This window comes from Lithobates pipiens, unplaced genomic scaffold (assembly GCF_037356315.1).
Source record: "Lithobates pipiens isolate NorthernLeopardFrog02 unplaced genomic scaffold, aLitPip1_a1.2 Scaffold_18, whole genome shotgun sequence".
Taxonomy (NCBI): Eukaryota; Metazoa; Chordata; class Amphibia; order Anura; family Ranidae; genus Lithobates; species Lithobates pipiens.
The window spans coordinates 152,377,386-152,393,183 of record NW_027507758.1 but is presented as its reverse complement, the minus strand read 5'-3'; the positions used below and the strand labels follow the sequence as shown (position 1 = coordinate 152,393,183).

The 15,798-nt window shown below is 45.0% G+C and overlaps 1 protein-coding gene across 1 annotated transcript in view; it reads left to right on the top strand.

The window, feature by feature from the left end:
• The window catches only part of AHCTF1 (AT-hook containing transcription factor 1), a 158,594-nt gene extending 156,011 nt beyond the window's left edge, over positions 1-2,583 (top strand). Inside the window, exon 36 of the mRNA XM_077486284.1 lies at positions 962-2,583. Coding sequence (XP_077342410.1) covers positions 962-1,139 — 178 coding nt within the window. The 3' untranslated portion in view covers positions 1,140-2,583. The remainder of the gene's footprint in view (positions 1-961) is intronic.
• The last annotated feature ends 13,215 nt before the right edge of the window (positions 2,584-15,798 follow it).

The window sequence follows — 15,798 nt, the reverse complement described above, 5'->3', positions numbered from 1 at the left end:
ACTTTACCTCCGGAAGGTTTTATCCCTTTCATGACCGGGCCATTTTCTGTTATTTGGCACATCAAAAATTTAACTGGCTATTGGGTGGTCATGCAATACTGCACACAAGGATTTATATTGTTTGTAATGTATCGCACTGTTTTTTTTAATTATCTAAATGGAAAAATAGATATATTCTACTTTCTGTTAATAAAACATGCAATCAAATTTCTTCATAAATTTAGGCCAAATGTATCTTTGTTAGAAAATTTATAAAAAGCCCAATAAGTGTATATTTGCATGAAAGTGATGGTGTCTTCAGACAATGGTGTTTATAATGGAATTTACAGATTATACAGCTACAGACACTATACTGTAATGGTGGTGATTAGCACCTTATACTGTGATGGTGTGGCAGACAATTTGGCACTAACAGACCCTCACTGGGAGGTACACTAACTGACATCAATCGGGACACTAATATTGAACAGATATAATACTGTACACTATCACTGCATTAGTGACACTGGCTGGGAAGGGGTTAACATCAAGGGGTTAACCGTGTGCCTAACAAGTGTGTAATATGTGCTTCTTTAACAGATTTGGTTGGCTTTTTTCTCTTTTGCATGTCGAAGATCCAGATCCCTGCTCTGTGTAAAAAGGCCTGTTTGTGAACACAGGACTGTGTTCTGTAATTGGCTACAGCCTATCAGCAGGTCCACAGCCAAAATCATTGGCTTGGACCTGCTGACAAAATCACGGCAGTGACAGCGTATGTTAGCACGGGAAGCCCACATGCGTGCCCGACACAGGCTGGGTAATGTGCATGTACATCATCCAGCCTGCCTGTGCCACCCACCTGCAGTAAATGTACTGTTGGTGGATGGCAAGCAGTTAAACTCCTTAACACAGCACTTCCTTTATTGCAAGTGCCAATCAGTGTTTACTTTTGTTTAATCAATGTTTTTTTGTTTTTTGACAGGTCAGTAGATAAAGCAACCTTGTCACCCCCATCTGTAGAAATTCAGCTTCTTTCACCACCGGAAAGCCCAGATATTGACTCCAAAAACAAAAAGTCTGTAGACACAGAAACCAAAGAAGTGAGAAAAACCAGGAGACGAATGGTATCAAAGCCTGTAATGCGCCGGAAGATCAGATGATTATGATTTTATTCTTTTTTTTAAATTCTGCATGTGTATTGTATTTAAAAAAAAAAAAAAAAAAAGAAAATAGAATTGCGCTAAATCGAGTATAAATATGAGCCATGACTTAATAAATGAAGCACATCAAAGATGAAACCATTGACAGATCTATATGAATAGACGAAGTGAGCAGATGTATAAATAATTGAGGCAGCAGTCTCAACTACCAATGTGAAAAAAATCTGAACCATGAATAAAAAATTATTCTAAAAAGTGAAAAATATAAATTAAATTATTGCTCAAAGTCCTAACGGATCAAAAAACTCTGTAACAAGTTCTGAAAATATGCGGGCGGAGCGACGCACTGACGTCACCTCGTGTTACTGCTAGAGTATACAGAAGGACGGGTTTGTCCGAATGTGCGCTGGCCGGCACTTCGGACTTTAGGCGTTCTAATTTATGGAATTCTGTAAGTGCAATATTTTGTTTTTAATCTTCCAATAAACTCCAAGGTATTTTACACTATTGGAGCATTTATATTTTTTATATGCCACGGGTATCTCTCTATGGGCTTGATTACCAACGAGGAGATTTGCAGGATAGCAAGTGAGCTTGGGGTCCTGTGGAGATCAGCTGTGCCTGCATTACATGCTCTCCCTGATCCTTTGTAATGGGGGATCACGTACATCTGGTAAGAAGTGATTCTCTCTAAAGTGGTGGTGGATTCAACACCGCTTTGGTACATCTATAAATGAGGATGCGCTTCATTTGTGGATGGACTTTTTTTTTTTTTTTCTTAAGTTTTGCACGGGTGGATGTCATATTTTCAGAACTTGTTAGATTTTTTGATCTGTTTGGACTTTGAGCAATAATTTTAATTATATTTCACTTTTTAGAATAATTTTTTATTCATGGCTCACAGATTTTTTTCACATTGGTACTTTGAGACTGCTGCCTCAATTACCATTTATACATCTGCTGACTTTGTCTATTCATATAGATCTGTGAATGGTTTCATCTTTGTGTTTCATTTATTAAGTCATGGTTTATATTTGTTTAAATTCACAGATTTAGCACAATTCTATTCCCTTTTTTTAAATCTTTTTACTGTTTTGGTGTTACACAGGAGAATTGCAGCTTTTCATAACTTTTACTTATTAATCATAGGTACACACTGTTTATCTTAGCGCAGTTTCTTCCCTTTTTTTTCTATGTGTATTGTATTACCTGTAATATTAAAATATTAACATTAACACACAACTGGTCTCGGGGAGGATAATTTATATAAATTTATTGTAAATGTTCTTAAAAGTGTAAATTAAAAATCAAGTTCACGTCTCAGAGAATATTCTTCCTATACAAAAGAAATATTTTCTATTTTGTATTAAATCTTCATACCTTTTATAAAATATGTAATATAGTTTCATGGAATGGTCAATAAAACTATTGTGTTTTGAAATAATTTCAGTGTTGGATCTCCTCCTCTTTTTTTAATTTTTTTTAATTGAACATGTTAACCTACCACAACAGATCTCCCCCTTTAGACCCCTTTCAGATTTGCGTTTTTTCAGGCGTTAAAAATGGCGCCTAAAAAATTCCTCATCTGCAATCCCAGTGTGAAAGCCTGAGGGCTTTCACACTGGCGCTGCGCTGGCAGGACGTCACAAGTCCTGCAAGCGGCTTCTTTGAGGCACTTTAGGTCAGTGTATACACTTTATTCACACTTTTAACCCTTTATTCGGCCGCTAGTGGCTAAAAAGTACCTCTAAAATGGTAAAGCGGTGCTAGTTTTAGCGGTGATTTGCTGCGAAGGCCACCATGCTTTCAGTGTGAAAGGGCTCTTAAAGTAAATTTCTTTACTTAGCGCTTCTGTACTGATCATCATTAACCACTTGACCTCCGGATTCAGCAGTGTGCTACTTTAACTGGTAATTGCAACACTACCCAAATTAAATTTCTATCCTTTTTTCCACACGCATGGAGATTTCCCTTGCGTTCACCAACTGACACAGCTCCTCTTAGACCATTGGGTTGTTACGCCACCTTCAGGAGAGGACTAGGCATAGCATGTTAACATGTAATAATAAAACTAGAACTTTCTAGTTCTGCCCAAGGGCCGGTCCCTTGGGTAACAACCCCACAGCCTGCATGGCAACTTCAGTATTTTTTTGCCTAGTGAAGGACCTATGAACCCTGCGGGCCCATCGGTCCATGGATTTTTCTGCAGAAGCTTTGCTTTTTGTGCAAGATTAAAGCTTCTGTGATCTATCAACAGCCAGCTGGGTGACAGGCTGGATACTCTTATCCTTGTAGTCTTCCCAGCCTGGCCAGCGAGCGTGTGCAGACCACAGCTCCGCGCTAGGTTGGCCACGACATGCCCCAGCTCCAGGGGCAGTCGGTGAGCGTTAATGCTCCGGAGCACACATATGACCGGGCTACTGATGTCTGCGTCAGTGTGCTGAGCCAGCAGCCACCCTGTACTGATCGGAGAGTGGGTCTGTGATGGAATGTCTCCCAGCTCTTCAGGACTGGTAAGTACAGCTCTCCCTGCTTCGGTGGGGCTGAGCAGCTGGGCATTCCCTGGGAGGTCGATTCGGGGGTCCCTCACCTCCCTCTCTTCTCTCCCTGTCCCTATCTTCCCTCCCCCCTTCCCTGTGGGGGATGCTGCATGGGCTGCTGAGTGGTGTGTGTGCCATAGACAGGGGCTCTCTGGGGGGGATTCTCGCCTAGGGGAGGTCTGCGCTTGGATGGCTGTGCCCTGGATGTGTGTAGGTCTCTCCCTGGAGGTGTCCGGAGGCTGTGCCTCTTGATCGCTGTAGCGAAGTTTCACTGCCATTTCTCCCCCTGTTTTTTCACTGTCCCTCATGGTATACAGTGCTCGGTGGCCATTTTTGGTGTGACCAAAGATCAGCATGCTCTGTGGCCATTTTCCTGTAGTTTGGTGGCCATTTCCCCTGTGAATGTCCTTTATACTGGACACTCGGCAGCCATTTTCTTGAAGCCTTAACACATTTTTGTCAGTTTCAGCGCCATTCAGGGCAGGTCTGCACAGTGCGGTGTGGTCTATGCATCTGGGAGCTGAGACGGGCACTATTGGATTGTGCAGAAGCAGTCAGGGTGGGGAGTCCTGCGGGTAAGAGCCCCTCACAGAAACCGGTGTTCCCCAGAAATCCAGGCAATTGCAACTGGTTTGCCTACAGACAGCGCAGTGCCTCTGGACGCTTTGTCGGCGATCCTCAATTCCTTTGTTGCCAAGATTGAGGCGGTGCATGGGCGCAAAGGTGGTAAAAAATGGCCACTGCCCCCCCCCCCCCCCCTCTGGGGAGAGCTCTGATGCAGACTCTGGCCCTGCTGAGGCTGGTGACCCTGTTCTGTCGTTTTCAGATGGTGCTGGCCAGGACCAATCGGACAGTGAGGATGAGTCCCTGTCCGGGTCCGTGCGTGACAAAGCGCTTGTTGGAGCACTTATCACAGCTGTGTGTGATACCCTGAAAATTCAGGAGCCATCAGATCCCTCTGCTGATGTAGCGGTCCTGCAAGCCAGCCCGTTCACCTAAGGTGTTCCCATATCTGACTTATTTTGAGAAGTTCATTTATAAGGAATAAGGTCGACCGCAACTGATGTAGCGGTCCCGCAAGCCAGCCCGTTCACCTAAGGTGTTCCCATATCTGACTTATTTTGAGAAGTTCATTTATAAGGAATAAGGTCGACCGCAACTGACCTTTTCGGTCCCCAAATACATGGTGGTGCGTTACCCCTTTGAGGAGAGCCTTCTCAAAAAGTGGTCGGTCCCCCAGTATCTAGGTTAAACAAAGTAACCACAATCCTGGTAGAAGGGCCTCCTGCCTTTAAGGATCCCACAGACAGGAAGGCCGAGACAGTGGCTTGTTCCTTGTTTACGGTTGTGGGGTCAACCAGTACTGGCATCCGCACTTGTGTCGCAGGCGCTCACCGAGTGGGCAAAACTTTTTACACCGCAAATTGGGAGAGCAACAGGCTTCTCCTGTCTGCGTGGAACTAGCAGTCCAATTAGTGCAAGGCCTTAAGTACATTTGTGACATGGCCCTGGACACTCTCCCTCTGTCCAGAGCTTCAGTGTCAGCAGTGGTGCTGAGGAGCCTGATTTGGCTAAAACGCTGGTCTGCCGACCAGGCATCTAAGAAAGCCCTGACGGATCTTCCCTTCCTTGGCGACCGGCTCTTTGGAGCCTCATTGGATGACATTATTAAAAATGCCGCAAGGGGTAAGAGTACACTACTCCCACAGGTCAGGAATGCTAAGGACCCATGCCGTAGGCAAGGGCCCTCATTTTCCACTCGCAAGCAGCTTTTTCGTCCGCCCGGGGCTTCGGCCAAGCGTCCCCAGCCCGACAGGACAACCTCTGAAGGACCAAAGCGTCCCTGGAACCGCAAGCCTGCCAGCAAAAGTGCTACCACATGAAGGTTTGCCCCCGCCCGCAACATGGGTGGGGGGTCGCCTTCGGGAGTTTGCAGCCCGGTGGGCCTCTCGGCTGTCTGACCTATGGGACTGCGATCTGATTTCCTCAGGCTACAAGATTCTTCCCTTCCAGCATACATGTACTCCTGGCTCGCCGGGAGGCCCTATTGGGGGTGGTAAGGGACCTGCTGAGTCGCGGGGGTAATACCTGTTCCGGATTTGGAACGTTTCCAGGGGTTCTACTCAAACCTGTAGTCCCGAAAAAGGAAGAGGTACGTCCAATATTGGACCTGAAAGCCCTCCATTTAACAATACAAGTAAAAGTAAAGAGGTTCAGAATGGAATCGGTTCACTTAGTAGTCGCTGCACTCCATCAAGGGGACTCCCTGGCATCTTTGGACATCTAGGATGCGTACCTACACATACCTATATGCCTTTGGCATCAGAGGTTTCTGCGATTTGCAGTTGGTGTAGCCCACTACCAGTTTGTGGCTCTCCCCTTTGGTTTGGCATTGGCCCCGAGTCTTTACCAAGGTATCGGCTCCTGTTTTCGCATTGCTGCAGCAACGCGGGATCGCAAATGTGGGCTACCTAGACAATCTCCTCCTGAGGGCATCTTCCACCTCAGAGTTGGATATGGCGATCACCATGCAGACCCTGCAGGAATTTGGGTGGCTGTCGTTGATTGTGCGACTCAGCATTTGGAGTACCTAGGCTTACTGCTGGACTCCATGGAAGCGAGAGTTTCTCCCTTCAGACAAGCTGCAGACTCTCAGAGCTGTGGTAAAACTGTTGATGAACCTGCAGGTGGTCATCTCTACTCTTCTGCATGCGAGTCCTGGGACTCATGGTGGCCTCCTTCAAGGCAGTACCATATGCCCAGTTTCACACCAGAGTCCTACAGAAGGAGATTTTCCCAAAATGGGGAAAATCTCCATTGTCCCTGGATCGGCAGATTCAGGGGAGCCAGTTAGTCAGGGATTCCCTGCTCTGATGGCTGAGGTCCCTGGCACTTTGGTCCGGGAAATCTTTCCTACCTCTGAAATGGACAGTTGGGGTGGAGTAATAGGAGTTCAGTCGACCCAGGGCCTCTGGTCGGTGGAGGAATCCAAGTTGCCTATCAATCTGTTCGAGCTGAGAGTGATCAGGCAATGCCTCTCCACGTGGTCGATAAGACTTTGAGGGCGTCCGATCAGGATCCTGTCAGACAACGCCATGGCGGTGGCATACGTCAATCACCAAGGAGGAAGAAGAAGCTCTGCCGCCACACAGGAGGTCGCTCACATCCTTTAGTGGGCAGACTGACATGTACCGGCCCTGTTGGCCATTTACTTTCCAGGAGTGGAGAACTGGCAGGCGGGCTATCTAAGTCGTCAGATGCTGGACCCAGGAGAATGGGCGTTGCATCTGGCGGTGTTCAGGCTACCGTGCCTGCAATGGGGCACCGACATGTGTCCAGGACAAGAGATCCTTGGGCAGATGCGCTGGTGGCTCCGTGGGATCAGTACCAGCTGATCTATGCCTTTCCTCCGCAGAGTGGAGGGTGAGGGGATTCCAGTAATACTAATTGCCCCAGATTAGCCCCAGTGTCTCTGGTGCGCAGACCTAGTACGCCTGGTGGCAGACGCCTCCTGGCGACTGCCGTTACGAGGAGACCTTCTGTCTCCAAGGTCCGATTCTCCATCCTGCTTTACCATCACTGGTTTTTAACGGCATGGCTATTGAGAGCCAGTTGTTGAGGAACCGGGGTCTTTCAGACTCTGATTCCAACTATGCTGAGAGCATGGAAATCTTCCTCCTCGGAAGATATATCATCATACCTGGAAGCCCTACATCTCCATGTGTGAGGAGAAAGGATGGCATCCGCGTTCCTTTTCTATATCCAGGATCCTGCTGTTTTTTCAGCAAGAAGTAGACCAGAAATTGGCGTTAAGCACCATTAAAGGACATATCAGCTTTGGTTGTCTTTTTTTTTTTTTTTTTCAGCGACCCCTGGTGTCTCGCTCTCTTGTGAGCACTTTTGTTCAAGGTGTCCGACATGTAGTTCCTCCGGTGCGTCCACCGTTACCCCCATGGGATCTGAACCTGATGTTATCAGCGCTTCAAAAACCTCCATTTGAAAATATCAGAGAGATCGCTTTCTAGTGGCCATTACATCGGCCGGAGGGTTTCGGAACTGGCGGCCTTGTCTTGCGAGTCGCCCTATCTGTTTATCCACAAGGAAAAGGTGGTGGTGTGTCCGCAACCTTCTTTTTCTGCCGAAGGTGGTTTCGGCGTTCCACATCAATGAAGACATTGTGTTACCATCTCTGTGTCCTAAACCGACACATTCTAAAGAGGGCGCCCTCCATTCCCTGGATGTGGTACGGGCTCTGAGGGTGTATGTCTGTCTGCTACGGCTCCCTTTCAGAAGTCAGACTCCTTGTTTCAGTGGCTGGTCCAAAAAAAGCATGGCGGTCTCTTCGGCCACCATTTCTAGGTGGACCAAACAGATTTGTGGTACAGGACTACGCCTTGAAGGGACAGGTGCCCCCCTTTCTGGTCACGGTCCATTCCACAAGGGCAATCGGAACATCTTGGGCCTTCTTACATCAAGCGTCTGTCCAAGTGTGTAAAGCGGCAACCTGGTCATCTGTTCACACCTTTATAAACTTCTACAGGTAGATGTCAGTGCATCGGCTGATGCCTGTTTTGGCCGCAAAGTTTTGCAGGCAGCTGTATAATTGCAATTGCACTTACATTTTTTTTTTTCCTGTTCTTTTGGTAAAAACCAAGTACTTTTAAAGTGGTTGTAAACCCTTACAACACACTTTGACCTACAGGTAAGCCTAGATTAAGGCTTACCTGTAGGTCCAAGAAATATCTCCTAAACCTATACGGTTTAGGAGATATTTGCCCGAAGACGGTATCGTCAACAATGAAGCTGCCGCGCGTGTCGCCTCCCGTGCGCATTCGCGGGAGTGACGTCGTGGCTTCGCCGAATTGCAGCGGCGGAGCTGCGAGACCCCACCGAGAAGATGGGGACAGCGGTGACCTTGCTGGCTCCTGTGTCAGGTAAGTGACACATAATGGACTACTATGTGATGCATAGCAGTCCATTATGCTTTGACTTTGCAGGGAATGAGAAAGGAATGAGAGAGGAAGTAAACCCTGATGGGTTTACTTCCTCATTAAGTAAATGCACTGTTGCATCTGTTACCGCAGTTCTAATGCGGTTGGGGTGTATTGACTCCCAGTTGAGGAGCACCCTGCTTTTTGTGGGTAAAAAAGTTTTTGATTCTTCCCACAGTTTTTTTTTTTTTTTTTTTTGGGTGGGTAAAGTTTTTATACTAGTTCCTACATGCCATGGTGGGTGAAGTTTGTATGCTGTTTTCCCACCCCTCGTTTTGGCACTGCTTGGGGACGTCCCAATGGTCTAAGAGGAGCTGTGTCAGCTGGTGAACGTAAGAGAAAAATAGGATTTTTTTTGTACTCACTGAAAAATCCTTTTCTCTGTAGTTCAGACTGACACAACACCCGCCCCTCCTATTTTTATCTACGTTATACTGCTTGTTGATGTACTGAAGCTGCAATGCAGGCTGTGGGGTTGTTGCCTAAGGCAGGGTTTCTCAACTCCAGTCCTCAAGGCGCCCCAACAGGTCATGTTTTCATGCTTTCCATTACTTTGCGCAGGTGATTTGATCAGTTTCACCACCTTGGTAATTACCACAGCCAATTCGTCTGAGGGAAATCCTGAAAACATGACCTGTTAGGGCGCCTTGAGGACTGGTGTTGAGAAACACTGACCTAAGGGACTGCCCCTTGGGCGAAACTAGAAATCTCTAGTTTTATTATTATTACATGTTAAAATGCTATGCCTACTCCTCTCCTGAAGGTGGCGTAACCCAATGGTCTAAGAGGAGCTGTGTCAGTCAGTGAACTACAGAGAACTGTTTTTTTTTTTTATTACATAAAAAAATACCAAATTTTGAAACATTTTCTACTTTGTTCTAAAACTTATCCAATAAAAAAAAAAAAAAATATATATATATATATAATATATATATATCATTTCTTCATAAATTTATATCAAAATGTATTCTGCTATGTCTTAGGTTAAAGCAGAACTCTGGGATTTTCAAACCCCCCCCCCCCACTAAACAGTTATTACATTTGTGAAATTTCTTACCGTTTAAGAGATGTGACTGAGTTTTCAGGAAGTCAGCTTTGTGATTCAAAAAATGTATTGTCTTTTCTGCCAGGGAGGATCCATTAGAACAGTGATTGCGTCACATCCTCTTCTCTCTTGCTAACTGCAATCAGACTACATTTCCCATGAATCCTTGGGATGGGAGTGAATGTGGGTGGTACACTAGGCTTGTACATGTAAACTCTCCCACTTCAACATAAATCACACGCTCATTCTGCAGGCAGCAAGCCATACATAACACACAGTATGATGGGTTACAGCCTTATAAATGAAAAGCATTTTAATATAAATATATATTTAATAAATGCATTTAAATTATTATAATATGAATGCAAACCAGTGCCGCTTGTCATGGACCTCCAGTGCCGAGTGGGAATTATCAGAAATCACTTGTATGACATGGGGGGATCTCTTGCAGTGTCAGGTATTGTATGTGAGAACATCGATCGCTGATGCCCTCCGCCTTTTTGATTGACAGTGGAATGTTCATATAACAAAAGGGGTTGGGAGATCAGCGATTGGTGTTCTCATATAACACCTGACACAGTGGGATATCCCCGCTGTGTCATACAAGTAATGATGATAATCCCCGCTCTGCACGGAAATAGGGGCGGTGGATTGCTGGGAGAGAAGGACACCTCCTCCATGGCCGGCACAGACCGGGGGCTGAGACCCCTTCCGCCCACATGTCCGCTTCCTTCCTACTCGGTTTCAGCGGACTACGATTGGGCGTGTCAGACCGCTGAATGAGCTTAGCGGGATAGAAGCCAGCGGTCTTACAAACAGGATGTCACCAGGCAATAACGGTGTTCAGCATCCTATTACAGAGGAGTAATTGTGTAGAGGTGTGTCAGACTGACGCACTGTACATCGCCGCGATGCGTGCACCAACGGGTGCGCTGCGGCTGTTATTCTTCTTTTTTTTTTTTTTCTTTTTTTTTTTTTCCCTCCTTGGAGGGCTTCCTTTTAAGGTAAGTCCCATAATGTGCTAGTATGTGATGCATGCTAGCACATTATGACATTGCCTTGCAGGGGAAGTTATTAAAGCAGTTGTAAACTAGTTTTTTTTTTTTTTTTATATATTTTTTATTTTAAAGTTTAATACATTTCATACATAGTTATACAAATATGAATCTTTTAAGACGTATATAACTTAAACTGCTATATTTATCATTACATTTATCCATAACTTAACATAACTCTCGCCCTCCCTAACCCAAAAAAAAAACCCCCACCATCTCCCCTTCTCTCACTCCACTCCTCCTCAGTCCTCATTACCCTCTAGCATTAAACAGTATCTCTCCATTTTCATAAATGTAAACCGTTGCTGCCATGTCTTCTGATATTTTCCCCTAGTTTCCTCCATCGTGTGTATTGACTCTTCTATTAATCTTATCCGCTCAATCCTCCTAACCCATTCCTTTACTGTTGGAACCTGTTGGGTTTTCCAATGGCATGGAATCAAAGCTTTAGCTGCATTCAGCAAATATGGGGTTAGTGTTCGTTTATATTGTGCAACCCCCTTCTCTGTATCGTGGAACAGACATGTCCATGGAAGTTTTTCAATCCTTTCCCCTGTTATCACAAATATTATTTTATCCCAATAAGTAGTTATTTTAGGGCAGTCCCACCAAAGATGTTTGAAAGTCCCCAGTGCCGTGCAACCCCTCCAGCAGTTGGACGGGCCATCTTCTGTACCCTTTGGGGGGGTCATATACCACCTTGCTAATACCTTGTAGGACATTTCTATCATTTGTACGTCTTTTGGTAATGTCATTTTGATTATTTTGTCCCTATGCTCGTAGTTTCTTATTGGGCCTAACTCCCTTTCCCATTTCTCAAGGTAGGCCGGGTACCCATAATCCGCCTCCCGTCTTAGTATTTTATATATTTTGGATATCCTTCTCTATAAACTCTGCGGTGATCTTAGCAATTTCTCTAATGGTCTGAGCTGTGTTATCCCTCGTAATGGCTGTGGTAAACCTTGTGTAAAATGTAAGATTTGCGTGTGTCTCCATTTATCTAGTGGTTTGTGCCCCCATTCCTGTGAAATCTCCCTATAAGTGCATATACTATTCCCCTTCATCACATCTTGCAGTATTATTTCCTCTCTCTTTGCCCACCTGCTAAAATATAAGCGCTCATCCTTCCTGGGTGGAAAATAATTTGTGTCTAAGAGAGACATTATTGGAGAATTGTAACTCCACGTATGTCTCTTGTTTATTTTATCCCAAATTTTTAATGTGTTTATTGTTAAAGTGCTCGTGCTTACTCCTAAGTTTTGAAACTGAGGTGGTATCCATATCATCTTACCTGTGTCTGTCCTACTCAATGTAATTTCTAACTCCACCCAGCTCTTCTCTTTCTTATTGTGGAGCCAGTCCGTTAATCTAGAGATTGCTATTGCTTCATAATATTTTTTAAATTCTGGCCGTGCTACTCCTCCCCATCTTTATCTTTCACCAAAGTGCTATAGGCAATACGCGTACTTTTGCGCCCCCAGATGAACTTCACTACCACAGATTTTATTTACTAAAATAACTGTGGGGGAGGGGTACTGGTACCATCTGAAATGTATAAATTGCCATTGGCAATATAAACATTTTGATTGCATTTATCTTGCCCAACCATGTAAGTGTTTTGTATTGTATACTGTTCAGCTGGTCTTTAATTTTATTGAGAAGGGGCATGTAACTAGCTTTGTACAGATTGGTCGTTTGAGCTGTCAATTTTATGCCCAAATAACTCAACTCTCTTTTACACCACTTAAACGGCAGATGGGCTGCAATGGCTCTCTGTTCTACTTCTGCTAAATTCAGATTCAAGATCTCTGACTTAGACAAATTTATTTTAAAATTAGATAATCGCCCATACTGCTCTAATTCCTTGAGGAATGTCGGGATAGTTGTTCTTGGGCGGGTTATGTAAAGTAACACATCATCTGCGTATGCAGAAGCTTTGTATTCTCTCTCTCCCACCCGAATGCCCTGAATGTCCTGATTCCTCCAAATTGCCACCAGGAGGGGCTCCAAAGTAATTACAAACAGGAGTGGTGAGAGTGGGCAACCCTGCCTCGTCCCGTTGAACAATTCCAGGGGGCGAGACAGGGAGCCATTAACTCTAATTCTTGCCGTCGGGTGAGTATATAGCGACCTGATCCATCCCATCATCCTCTCCCCCAACCCCAGGTGCTTCAATGTCTCATACATAAACTCCCAATCCACTCTATCAAAAGCCTTTTTGGCATCTACCGACATAAGTACTGTCGGGATACCTCTCCTGGTGGCTTCCTGGATCAAGAATATAGACTTCAGGGCATTATCTCTCCCCTCCCGCCCTTGGACAAACCCGACCTGATCTATGTGTAGCCATTTTGGTAGAAGTACTTTCAATCTGTCTGCTAATACTTTTGCAAAGATCTTTATATCAGTGTTTAGTAACGAGATTTGGCGATAGCTCTCCTGAGCTGCTGGATCCTTACCCTCTTTCAATAATAAGGTAATATGGGAGAGAAGAGCCCCCTCACGGAAGCTCTCCCCGACTCCCACTGCGTTAAAATATTCACAAAGCTTAGGGGCCAGGTACTCCTGGAACTTTTTATAGTACAAGATAGAGTATCCGTCGGGACCCGGACTTCCCCCCAGGGCTATACTCTTAATTACTCTTGTAACTTCTTCTATTGATATGGAGGCCTCCATCTCCTCCTTTTCCCCCCTAGGGAAGTCCAGGTTCCAGAGGTACCTCCCTATTATTTCTTTCTTTTTTACTCTATCTCCACCTCTGGGTTTTATGTTATAGAGGGTGCTATAATAAGCGTGAAATTTTTCTGCGATTTCCGGAGTGGCAAATCGCATCCCCCCCCCTCTATCCCTTATCATCGGAATGTAAGTCCTGTTTTTATTTTCCTTCACTCTTCTCGCCATCCATTTTCCTCGCTTATTTCCCCACTGATATCTATCCTTGTTTATTTTATGAAATGCTGACTTCATTTCTTGTTCTAAGCATTCCTTTAGCTCTCTTTTTTTTTCTATCAACTCCTGTCTTTCCTGGAGCCCCTTAGGGCTAGTTTTTTGCTCTAATTCCTGAATCTCCCTGTAATTCTGGGCCTTCTTTTTCCCTCTCTCCTTCTTTTTCCCAGCTCCGATCCCAATCAGGGTCCCCCTTATGACTGCTTTGTGTGTTTCCCAGAGTATAGCTCTGGGAGTTTCTGGCCTATCATTTAAATCAAAAAAGGTCTTCAGCTCCCGCTCTATCTTACTGCACACTTCCTGATCTTGGATGAGCGAGTCATTCAACTTCCACGTTCTCCCAATCTCCTTATCTCCTCACACCTCTAACTATATTTCCACTGGGGCATGATCTGACAGGGTTATGGGCTTAATTTCTGCCTATTTGAGGTTTGTCACTAGTTGATGCTCTATTAATACGTAGTCCAATCTGGCAAAAGAGTTATGGGTAGCAGAGAAATGTGTGTAATCCCGTTCTTTTAAATTACTTATCCTCCATGCGTCTTGTAACTGCCAGTTGGCCAGTGCTCTTTTGACTGCTCTTTCTCCCCCCGAAGTGTCTAATCCTGAGTCAAAAGACCAGTTCAAGTCTCCTGCGACAATCAATTCACCCGCCTTGAAATCCTCTAATCTTTTTAGGACTTTCTTAAGAAACTTATCCGGTTTCCTATTTGGTGCATATACGTTTACTATCGTGCACTCCATGTCAAACAATTTGCCTTTTATAAACAAGTACCTTCCCTCTGGGTCAGCCAGGCGTTCCTCTACTTCAAACCTAGATGTCTTATTAAAGCCAATTGCCACTCCTCTAGAGTGTGCTGATGGCGTGTCCCCATAAAACCACATTGGAAAATGGGATGAGGTTAGTTTAATCCCTGACGCATGGGTGATATATGTCTCCTGTAGACATACTACGTTCGCTCCCCAAGTTTGGAGTTCATTACTAATTTTGTGTCTTTTTTTCTTTAGTATTTAAGCCCCGAACATTGTACGTGATCACATTAATCGCAACCATGTATCTTTATACATGAAGTTCCCTGGTCCGCATGTACTGACCCAGAGGACTCCTAACCATAAGATATATAGTGAGTGAGAGAAGGAACAAAAAAGGGGCCCCCCCACATCCCCTCTCCGCAACAACACACCTAGGAAGGTTGGCCAGAGTCCCCCCTTTTTCTTTGTTGACTGAATGGGCTAGACAAGCATCTTCTTGATGTCGTCTTATCTCCACTCTAACCCTGGGGCTCACACCTCTGGCCGTCTGAGCAGACCCAGTCCCCCCCTGCCCCACTCCCCCCCCCCCGGTTCCCCCACTGCTTTTCTGCTTTTCACCTTAGTTCCCCTCCACTCCGTATTTTACTTATCTACAACTGCTATTTTATCTCATTCCCCCTCTCTATTTTCTACTCCTCTCCCTTTCTTCCATCTTGACTTTCTTTGTGTGGACTTAATTCCCTCTTCCTCTGCCCATCCTGGCAATGTGGGTTGGGGAATATCTAGACACTCACAGAAGCCCCTCAAATCCTCAGGGAAGCGCAAGACCGCCGAGCGACCATCTTTATTTCCTTTCAGACAAGCTGGAAAACCCCATTGATATGATATCCCTGAGGCTACCATCCGTTCAGTGAGAGGCTTTAATAACCTCCTTCTTGCTAGAGTCTCCATTGCTAGATCTGAATACACCTGTAATTCTGCACCTTCATGGGACACCCCTGCAAGTGTCCTTAGCTTCCCCATTATTTGCACTTTCTCTTCATAGTGTAGCCTTACGATCACATCTCTTGGATTCTCTGACCTTGTTGTCACTTGTCGTGTAATCCTGTGCACTCTATCTTTAGGGTTTCAGTTGACTCTCTTCCTAACAACGGGTTAAATAACTGTTGTACTATATTCCTTAATTCCCCATTGCCATGTTTTTCCGGGAGACCTTTAATACGTATGTTCTTCCTCCTACTTCGGTTCTCTTGATCCTCCAATTTATATTGGAGGGTTCTATTCGCTCTCTGGAGATATTTAATTTGTTCTGTTACTTCATCTAACCTT